Source organism: Bactrocera latifrons, unplaced genomic scaffold (genome assembly GCF_001853355.1).
Source record: "Bactrocera latifrons isolate USDA-ARS-PBARC rearing strain unplaced genomic scaffold, ASM185335v1 scaffold_158, whole genome shotgun sequence".
NCBI classification, from domain to species: domain Eukaryota; kingdom Metazoa; phylum Arthropoda; class Insecta; order Diptera; family Tephritidae; genus Bactrocera; species Bactrocera latifrons.
The window spans coordinates 716,374-727,956 of record NW_017535052.1 but is presented as its reverse complement, the minus strand read 5'-3'; the positions used below and the strand labels follow the sequence as shown (position 1 = coordinate 727,956).

The 11,583-nt window shown below is 34.6% G+C and overlaps 1 protein-coding gene across 3 annotated transcripts; it reads left to right on the top strand.

Annotated features, from left to right (window-relative positions):
- Positions 1-7,793: 7,793 nt before the first annotated feature.
- LOC108966246 (ATP synthase subunit beta, mitochondrial-like) lies at positions 7,794-10,097 on the top strand. Of its 3 annotated transcripts, none has more exons than XM_018928998.1 (7): positions 7,794-7,999; positions 8,065-8,111; positions 8,174-8,430; positions 8,482-8,751; positions 8,804-9,257; positions 9,319-9,605; positions 9,659-10,097. In XM_018928998.1, exons 1-7 carry the CDS (start codon positions 7,992-7,994, stop codon positions 9,947-9,949), a joined length of 1,614 nt encoding a protein of 537 aa, XP_018784543.1. In that variant the 5' UTR covers positions 7,794-7,991; the 3' UTR covers positions 9,950-10,097. The 3 variants fall into 3 exon arrangements, with proteins under 3 accessions (XP_018784543.1, XP_018784542.1, XP_018784541.1); XM_018928996.1 differs by having other exon boundaries at positions 7,795-7,950; positions 8,007-8,111; XM_018928997.1 differs by having other exon boundaries at positions 7,794-8,111.
- The last annotated feature ends 1,486 nt before the right edge of the window (positions 10,098-11,583 follow it).

Sequence of the window (11,583 nt, the reverse complement as noted above, 5' to 3'; positions counted from 1 at the left end):
AAAAAAAAAAAAAAAAAAAAAAAAAAATAAACTAAAAAAACCAAATTTTTGGAGTTTTTACAAATCAAAGAAAAGTAATATATTGACTCTGGTTTATAAAAAGTACAGTGTGAGAAGCGAAACATGTGGCAAACGAATTGGTTGGTATTTGAAATAAAACTGATTTTTTAAGGAAGTAAAAAGCATGTCCACCAAACTTATTTTTAAACGAACGGTCGCTCCATTATCATGAATTATTTCAGTGCCCCGAGTGCAACGTAAGAGTCACAAATGTGTCTTTTTTAAAATGTAAATGAAATTCCATGAGCTAGATTACTAACACGTAAAATAAACTTATGTTTAAAAATTTTGTATTTACCACCAATATTAAAATTTGAGTAGTTAGCAAAATGGGAATTAGAAAATGCGAAAAGATGATCCGAATATGCCATTGTAAAATGATATAAAAGTAGTGTAAATAGGTATTCTATTTATAGAGGAACATATTTGATAGTAATATAGTAAAGTACAGTGTTGATAGTTTTATACAATATAAAAGATTTAATAGTCTGGTAGATTAATGAGCCATCCATAGACAATATTTTCTTCTTTGTGATACTAAATGGAGTTCCGTAGGGAGGCAAATACGAGAGAAGCCTTATTGACAAAGGTGGCCCCATATAATTAAGGCTTAACCTTATCAAAACAGGAAAAATCACGGATTTATTGTGCAGGGTGACCTGTGATTATTCCAATCATCATCATACATTTCCTTCTACCGAGTGCCAGTAGAAATTTTTTATATTACCGATCTACCGGTCTACCGGTCTACACATGAATTTTTTAGTTTTGCTTTCATTTCCTTACCATGCTCCTGTCCAAATCGGTACCAAATTAATTTAAGTGTTATCTCCCCAAACCGCAAAAAGGGAGACCCCACAATCGCCAACTACCGTAGGATAAGCTTCCTCAAAATCGCATGTGAGGTTGTATTGAGCGTATTGCGTGAAAAATTAAATCCCACCGTTAACAAACTAATTGGACCTTATCAGTATGGCTTTATTCCTCTAAAATCAACCAGATATTCCCCATGCGAAAAAATTTTGAAAAAGACCCGAGAAAAGAGAATCGACACACACCACCTCTTCGTCGATTTCAAAGCTGCTTCCTACAGACGGAAAGGAGATACCTTTATATCGCGATGTCTGAATTTGGTATCCTCGCAAAACTAAAACGACTGTGTAAACTGACGTTGAGCAGTACCAAAAGCTCCATCAGGATCGGGAAGGACCTCTCCGAGCCGTTCGAGACCAAACGAGGTTTACTGCTAGAGACAATAATTCGAACTACAGAGCTTAATATTTAATCAGGTGCAATATTTTGTAAGAGTATACAGCTACTTCTGACATCAAACAAACAGTTGTCACAGTCGCGATTTGGCTCCCACGTCACTACTGACAGTCATAACTTCAAAGTCGTAGATAAGTTCGTGTATCTTGTAACCAGTATTAACAACAACAACAACCAAGTCAGCTTCGAAATGAAACGCAGACCAACTCTTGCCAACAGTTGTTACTTCGGACTGAGTAGGCAATTGAGAAATAAAATCCTCTCTCGATGACCAAAGATTAAACTCTATAAGTCACTCAATATTCCTGTCCTTCCACTCGGAGCGAAGGTATAGACGATAACAACATCTTTGGGTCGACGTTACGAGTTTTCGAGAGAAAGGTTCTGCTCGAGATTCATGGTTTGCGCATTGGCATCGGCATATACGCGGGTCACTCTTCACCAGGACAATGCTTGCTCTCACATATCGACTATGCTCTTTGGAGATACCTCAATCCGCTTGGCAAAACTGCTTTGACAATTGGTTCAAACGCATGCAAAAGTGTATACTTGTAGATTTTAATCGCGTACCATTGCACAGCCGGGCCGGGCTTAAATTACGAAGCAAGATAATAGGAGATCCAACCTTCAATATTAAATTATACAGTGGCATGCCTGACAAATCCAGTGAGTTCAAAAATTCTGTGGGAAAATTGACAGCTTTGCTGTCATCGCAAACTGTTTTACTAGATTTGTATGATACCAAGTTCTCTGGCAATAACTGTTGTATCTTCAAATTTAAATTGTCAACGTCTGGATTTTTTGCTGCTAAAATAGCTCTTTCTGCAAGACACTCATGATTTATGAACTGTGTGTGTACATCGGGAAATATTTGTCCAATGAGAGTGTCTTGCGTATCAACGATTGTGCAGAAATGAGTCGATAATTTTACGTATCTAGTTTCATCTGTAGCAACTTTTCCATCGGCGATTTCAAGAGTTGTTTTGACAATGTTTTAGCGGATGAATTTTGAAGCATTTCAACGCGCATGTTTACTTTCAGCTGTACTTTTTCAACATTACGCCACATTGGAGATGATTTTAAGTAAGCGTTGATCTCATCAGCGTATGTTGAACGTGGAATGACGAGAAGTGTTTGTCTGAAATCACCTGAAAGCACCAACAGAGTGCCCCCAAATGGTTTGTCGTTGTTTCTAATATCTTTCAACGTCCTGTTCAACGTCTCAATTTAGTGTTCGTGTGCCATAGTATATTCATCCCAGATGATAATTTTACACTGTTTCAGCACGGTGGCCATGTGCTATTGCTTTTTAATGTTACACACTGCGTCAGGGTTATTTTGAATATTTAGAGGCAGATTAAATACTGAATGAGCTTTCTGCCTCCATCCAATAATGTTGCCGCAATGCCCGATGATGCATGGTATTTCAGCAAAAATTAGTGAAATAAGGAATGTTTTGCCAGTTTCACCCGGTGCATCCAAAAAGAAAAACCTACCTTTTCCTGCTGAAACTGCGAGCAAAATGCGGTCATAAATGGTTCTTTGTTCTTAATTCATTAGTTCATTGTATGCTGTTGCCTATTCACTTTACGTATACTTGTATCTTGAAATGATAATGGGTCAGTAACATTAGCCAACAACAGTCGAAGATAAACGCACTCAGTGTGTCTTGTTATAAAAAAAAAAAAAATTATCGCTTAGGCGTATGGAAAATAGATAGTAGCCGATTCTCAGACCCACTGAATATGCATATAAAATTTGGTAAAAATCGGTAAAGCCGTTGCGGAGTAGTAAGGTAACTAACATTTTGACATGGAAATTTTATATATTAGAAAGATTAAATCATGCTTTTTTAAAATACTTTAAACACAAATTGTATTTTTCTTACACAAGACACTTTCGCTTTTTGGGATTTCAAATAAAAAAAAATAAATAATAAATATTACATGTATAATTATGGATTGCTTAAAATTTTTTTTTGTAATTGCTCATCTTGGTGCAATAGCTAAAATAAGTGCTTACGGGCAAATATACGTATCAAGTCGCTGCAATTTACTGAAAACATTGGAATTGAAACGTATTTGCATTGGCGCCTATCCTGGAGAAATATACGCTAAGTACCAGGATGAAGTAATGGAAATAGGAGCATTATACGCGATATTTCAACTAATCGGTAACAGTGACAACGGTTATTTAATTTCGCATTATTTCAGCCCGCTGATGATGTGCGTTAAAGCTAAGTTTATCACACCAGAACAATTTAACTGTACAAATAAAAATGAAATAACTGAACAAATTACAATTGCTGGAAATTTAATGTTTTGTATAAATCAAAATATGCAAATGGTAGATGACCTACTGAAATTATGTACTGGAAAACAAATGAATCCGTCAGAATTCGTAGCTTTACAATATAGCGTAGTTAAAGAACCAATGGTTGTAAGTAACACAAATGCTGTTATGTGTAGAATGCCTGTTTATTTCATAGTATCAACAATATTGTATATAATAGGTAAAACAAAAATTGTTTTACTAATATTTGACTAACAAATACACTTTTAAAATGCAAGTGTTCATAAATATATCGATATATAAATAAAAATTGTTGCTGATTTTATTTATAATTTATAAAAGGTACGACTTTAAGAAATGATAAAATAACAAGGAGTAAAGAGAAAAAATAAAAATAAATTGAGTTAGCAAAATTTTGTGAATCTGTGGTAAAAACAGTTGTCGTTGCATGTGAACCTGTACTAAGAAGCATGTATTTTTGGAAAATCGCTGAATTGGTCGAAAGAGACCGGCATAATAGCAGCCGTACCATCGGTCATGAGTCATCACACCGTTATAAAATAAAAAATAAAAAAATACCGCAAGACTTTTTTGACAAACTAATATATCAAATTGGTTTATTATAAATAACCTTGTTGCCTGTGTATAATATTCAAATATATTTTTTCTTAATTTCTACCAATGAAAACCGTTTTTTGAGTCATAACTCAATACGGATAGATAATAAATAAGGGTGTATAACGAATGCCGACAATCAAAATTCGAAATTTAGAATCCCGACAGTCAAAATACCGACAAATCAAGAAAAGGTGACGTTGTTCGATCGAGGCCCTGCGGCCTTCGGCCTCCGGCCATGGGCACCCTCAGGATCATAACCCTTAGTCAGTAGAATTCTTTTTCTGTGCTTCGTTATTTTGATTTAGTTGCATATTTAAATTGTATCGCTATTTATCACAATAAATAACACAAAATCATCAAAATGTAAACACAGAATTCTTAAGAAAAACTAAAAGCATCTGATTATGACATTACGGGCACAGTAGTTTTCGTAAGAGGAAGCCCGCTCCATGTCGACACAACCTTCTATAACTCATGATTTCTGCCAAGACCATTGTTTTTTGATAATAATTAGTTTTATTTAGAATTGTCTTATGCATGCAAGGTAATAGATCATGTAGTATTAGCGTGCAATGTTCTTTGGTTGCAATACTAATGTATTGCGATGCTCCAATTTTTACATATGCAAAGGTAAGATGTCTCTATCGACACATATTTTACTGCGCTTACAGTAAAGTAAGCCCACAGTACAGGTAAACTGAGGCTGACACGCCACCTTTTCTTATATTCTGTAATTCTAAAGTATGTATACAAGATTTAAACTTCAATATTGTGTTTTAAACGCAGCATCTGCAACAAACTGGTCGAAAAACTTTAAAGATCTGTCTACAAAATAATCTAAGTAAGAACAAAACTGACTTTTTCTTTAACTGTGAAAAATATGATAATATCATACAATACATAATTTTCGTGATGTTTGTGCTCAAAATTATTTTCATTTCATTTATCTTGATCTGGAAATTAACTATCATTACACAATGTCTTCGGTTGAGTTCTCGTTGCAGTATTGTTCAAAACCAAGAGCTTAAGCGGATATGTATCAGCAATTATCCAGGAGACGCGATAATTAAATATAGGGATGAAATGGTTAATTCCAAGGAAATATATTCAGTCTTTCAATTTCCAGAGGACCATAGAAACTATTTCTTTGTGACGATCGGTGAAAGTGTAATTAATAATTGCGCTCGGTTAAAGGTAACCAACTATAATACGTTCATGTGCATGACTGTCGAAAACACTTGGGATGACATTGGGATTATTGATGGATTCATTGTCTGTTTGGAGTCAGATTTATATTTAACAGATGATCTAATTCGTTACTGTGCACCTTATCCTACCGGTCCAGCAGCATTTGTTGCCTATCATTATTCAGCCACTGGCAGGAAACGTTTAGTAAGTGGTGGTGATAAAAACCAAATTTATTCCGATTCTCTAATGAAATTATTAGTTTTAAAATGGGTATTGCGCCTTCGAATTTATGTTCATTGAGAGTGCATTTTTTCTTAAAGATTTTTGTATCAATAAATATCTTTAAAATTATTTAATCCTAATTATTAATATTAGCAATCTTCAATTTCAAACTGAAAAGTGTACATACGATAATTGACCTATTGGCTTATCCTATAAAACTTGCAAAAAACAGTCTATAAGAATGTAAGTATACATCTTATCTAATTTTTTTTAATATATCCTACATTTATAAGATATAATGCCTAAATTTTTTTTATATTCTATGTTTGGTTAAGATTTTTAACACAAGCCGTACATAATTGGACGGAAGAAGCTATAATTTCTTTTTGTGTGGGCTGAGAAAGGTATACGTAGACCGTATTTATAAATTATGACACTATCTTACCGACTTATAAGTCAAAATATTCTCATCACATATTTGTAATAATGGCGAGTATGTGATGTAAAAGCAATTTGTTCACATAGCGATTGCACTCTTTCCTCATTTTGAGCTATATACTATATAAATCAGTTTTAATAAATATTACAATTTTTTTTCACTCAAGTTCCATTTTATTTCGACTTTCATTCGTGCTGCTGTAAATTTCCTAAAATGTTGTTGCGTTATTTTGCATTTCAGGTGATGATATGTACATATATGTAAATAAATGATCAGAGTGACGAGCTATCTGTATATATGTACATACTTTGTTCAGCTAACGGTTGTATGTATCATCTTAAGCTAATCGCGTACTATACCTATAGTATATACGTGATCAGGATGACGAGACGATTCAAATCCATGTGACTGCCTGTCTGTCCGTCCCTTCGTTCAAGCAGTAACTTGAATAAAAATTGAGATATCGTAATGAAACTTGAAATATATGTGGGCGTATTTGGATCACTGTAACGCCCGCAAAATGGCATTAAAAGAAATTTAAAAACCATAACCTAGTAGTTAATAATAATAATAATAATACCTAACGATTACCCTCTTCCCGCCCAACCGATGCGAGGGCCGCAGTCCGCGAACGAGCGGAATTAGCCGAGTCATAATAGGCAAGGGAGTTTTAAGCGTTGCGATCTTAAGCTGCTYAGCTACAGAAACAAAAATTTCAACAGCCAAAACTAAGAATTAGATTAAAGTTTATAATTTTTAAATGTTACTTGTTAAGAGTAGATAAGATAATTTTTTTAATGGTAAAGAGTGAATCTGTTAGATCAAATGTGCTGGAATGAGAATTGAATACGGCGGAATGGTTCGTTTAACTCGAAATTTGTTCTAGAAAATTKTAAAAGTAAAKGTCTAAACTGVSTKKTAGAGCGAGCGRDAATGTTAAAATTAATATCAGACAAGAGAGATGGGCTACAGACTGACCCATTACACACCAATTTTACAAGAAATATTATACCGAGCATTTCCCTACGACTAGCGAGTGTAGGAAGATCTATAAGCTTTAAAGCATGATAAAACAATAACTAAATACTCCAGGTACATTAAATTTTGCCAACGTGACGGTATCAGACAGCGTTATAAGAGCCGGGATCAGAATTTAACAATGTGCGTGGCACCGCCCTCTTTTAGGTGAATCGATTTCGAGTGATCTATTCGGTTGCATGGATTCGGTTATTGGATAATAAATAATGAATTTCGGGTGATGGTATTGTGAATAATACTTTCAGTATGCCGATTATCTCGACCATAAGTGAATGAGAATTTTCGTAGTAAAGTTGAACGACTTGTAAACGTTGTTCAAGTGTAAGTCTTTCCACAATGAAATGCCAAGCAAAAAGGTACCTCTACTGGATTACCCGTTATATAAATAGCTACAATAAGATATTCAAATGGTTCTTACATGAATTGAATACTTGCTAATGATTTGAAATATAATTCGGCATGAAAGCGTAATAAACAAACTTACATTCAGATTTATAATATTAGGTATTATGAATATACATACTTATATATGTAGCTACATGTACTATATATGTATAGATGGCTATGCAATAATAATTATTTTACGTGAGAAAAAACTCTAGAATTATAACTTTAATCACAAATTTTATAATTTTAAAGTATATAGTTTACTTTGATATGAGTAACTGTGTATTTTTTAACGGAGCAATGTTTGACAAAACATACATACACATACATATGTATACGTATTGTACGCATGTACATATTGAGAATTCATCTATTTATTAAAAAAAGGTACTCGAATATGGATCGTATTTTGCCGTACTTTCAGCACTTATCGCATAGTAAGTTGTGATAGTGTGATCTCTTGTTTCTAAGATGTTTAATGAAAAGGTAACAGCTTTCAAGTTTTCGGATTTACGAATAACACAAGCAAGAAACTTTCGTTACCCCTTAAGGCTTACTTCCACCAACGGCGTCGTAAAAAGGAAATTGTGTACAACCAGTAAGTAAAATTCGTATAATATATTAGATCTGTATGTATATGCAAAATTTTCTCTTTTTAAGAGCCACCAGGTAAAGAAACGGCATGTGATGACGCAGAAGAAGTAAATAATCAAGCTATTCAGGATGAATCGGAAAATCTCAATAAAAAAACCAGTGATGCACATAATAAAAATAAAATACATTCGAAGGAAGCGGCTATTGGAAAAATTTTTGCTATAATAGGTCCCGTAGTGGATGTAATTTTTGAAGAAAATGTACCAGATGTTATGAATGCAATGGTTGTCCCAGAATATCCTAATGGGAAATTAGTTCTGGAAGTATTAAAAGTATTCSTTAGTACAACAAAAGTACTTTACATTTTTTCTTAGGTTTTTCATCATCTCGGTAATGGTATAGTGCGTTCCGTAGCAATGGACAGCACAGAGGGTCTACGTAGGGGACAAAAAGTTATAGATACCGGATATCCAATCAGAGTGCCAGTAGGAAAGTCATGTCTAGGTCGGATTTTGAATGTTGTTGGAGATCCCATTGATGAACGTGGTCCCATCAAATCGGATTATCATTCCTTCATACATGCAGAACCACCGGAAATGATTGAATTGAATGTGAACCCCACATTACTCGAAACTGGAATTAAGGTACTTAATTATGTTAAACAAATTATTTACTAATCAACTGTCCAATATATAGGTAATTGATCTCTTGGCACCATATGTAAAAGGAGGGAAAATTGGCCTCTTTGGGGGCGCCGGCGTTGGTAAAACGGTTCTTATAATGGAACTAATCAACAATGTTGCTAAAAAACATGGAGGTTATTCCGTTTTTGTCGGAGCTGGTGAACGAACTCGAGAAGGAAATGATCTATATATGGAAATGATTGAATCTAAAGTAATTTCAATAGAAGATGATAGTTCCAAAGTAGCTTTGGTATATGGTCAAATGAATGAGCCCCCTGGCGCACGCTCACGCGTTGTACTAACTGGTCTAACAATAGCCGAGTACTTCCGTGATATTGATGGTCAGGATGTTCTATTATTTATTGACAATATATTTCGTTTTACTCAAGCGGGGGCTGAAGTTTCAGCATTGTTGGGACGCATACCGTCTGCAGTTGGCTACCAGCCCACTCTAGGTACAGACATGGGTGGGTAAGACGTAAATACAACTTATGTTTTTCGATGTTAATGATTTTTCTATTCGATTAGGTTCAATGCAAGAGCGTATTACGAGCACTACGAATGGTTCCATAACTTCAGTACAAGCAGTTTATGTACCAGCCGATGATCTTACTGACCCAGCACCTGCCGCCACTTTTGCGCATTTAGATGCCACCACCGTATTGTCACGTGCTACTGCCGAATTGGGCATATATCCAGCCGTGGATCCTTTAGATTCGACATCGCGCATAATGGACCCAGCCATTGTAGGCGAAGAACACTATAATGTAGCTAGAGGAGTACAAAAGACTCTTCAATCCTACAAGTCACTTCAGGTAGTTTAAAATTATCGCACTCAAAATCGAAATAAAATATGCTCGCGTTATAGGACATCATTGCCATCCTTGGTATGGACGAACTTTCAGAAGATGACAAATTAATAGTAGCACGCGCTCGAAAAATTCAGCGGTTTCTTTCACAACCTTTTCAAGTAGCAGAAGTATTTACTGGTCATCCTGGAATAATGGTTCCAATTGAAAAGACAGTAGAAGGTTTTAAAAGTATTCTAAATGGTGAAATGGATGACTTACCTGAGATTGCATTTTATATGGTTGGCGATATAAATGATTCTATCGCCAAAGCCAAAAATTTAGCGATGTCTATGTCGATAGAGAAATAAATTATCGATATATTATAATTACATCCAGGAATGCGACATAATTTTAAAAAGAGAACATTGGAATATATGTGTAGTAACTTAAAAATATATATGTATACATCGTCCCCTGAAATGCAAAATAACCTAACAACATTTTCGGAAATTTACAGTACCCTGAATGAAGCACGAAATAAATTTTAATATGAGTGAAACAAAATTTTAATATTGGTTAAAACTGGTTTATATCTGACCGCAGAACAACAGAAATGTTGAACATATGTAATATTATGTATGTAAATTAAAGTAGTGAAGCGTAATCAACAACAGATTCAATTTCAAATTTTTTGATGATACGTTAATTCGCATTTCAGGTGACGATATACTCTATGTATGTAGTATACCACTTTATTGCATGATTCAATTATAGAAAGCTGTATCCATAGTAATAATAATTAAATATAATAAAGAAATGACAAATAATAAATAATATTTATATAATATACATACATAACACTTGCCATCCGGTTGACTGATTATCTGTGCGTCCGTCCGTCTGTAACTTGAGTAAAAACTGAGCTTATATATTGATGAAACTTGGTATACAGGTTCCTTAGTAGTTCGTAGATGGGCGTAATCGGACCACTGCCACGCCCACAAATCGCCATTAACCGAAAGCCTACAAAGTGTCATAACTAAGCACTTAATTACACCTTAAAGTATTTCCCCGGTTTTGACTCTTGCAAGTTGCAAGTGTAAAAAATGTTCGGTTGAACCTGATCTTAGCGCTTCCTTACTTGTTTTGTAATATGTTTTCTAGAAAGCTCTGCTGGTAAATAAAAATATTCTATACAAAGCAAGCTTCCTACGTCAATACTGGTGATTGGGGCGTATTTGAAGCAAGCTAGTTCATTCGGAGTATAGTTGTAAAGCAAATACATTTTAAATTCTTGAAACCTTTATTTTTTGAAGACTGGTATCCAATTTCTCATTGATTATATGACCAAGTTCACCTTGCATACATCGATTAATTGTGACAGACCGGAATTGGAGAACAATGAAATTTCAAAAAAATTATTTTTTTAAGTAAGCAGAACAGTCCTTAATTAATATGCCGGACATGAGAGCGATCTGTCAACCAGTTGAGTTACAGCAACTGCTTATATTGATACGATATAATGCATTGCGATTTTTACGATGGATAAAAATATCGAACAAATTTGTCTCATATTTAGTAAATATAAATATTTCATGTGCGGAATCGTTGCGACTGTTGGAAAAGGCCTCTTAAACTGATGAAAATATTCAAAAAGTTAAGGTCCTTGAAAATATTCAGGCAAGTGTTGGAGAGAAGAGTTCGACCTCTTAAACTGATGAAAATATTAAAAGGGTTAAGGTCCTTGAAAATCTTCAGGCAAGCGTTGGAGAGAAGAGCTCGACGTCTCTCGCGAGTCCGTTCGAATGAGTTTGGTAAATATTTTGGATATGAAACGCGTTCTTGCTCGACTCGTTCTTATAAAGTTGAACATTTTTCAAAAAGAGTACCGTAAAATCGCCTCTCTTGACATGCTTGACCGTGCGAATTCCGATTCTACATTCATGGAGAGCATTATAACTGCCGATGAGACATACATATGTAAGGAAGGGCTAAGTTCGAT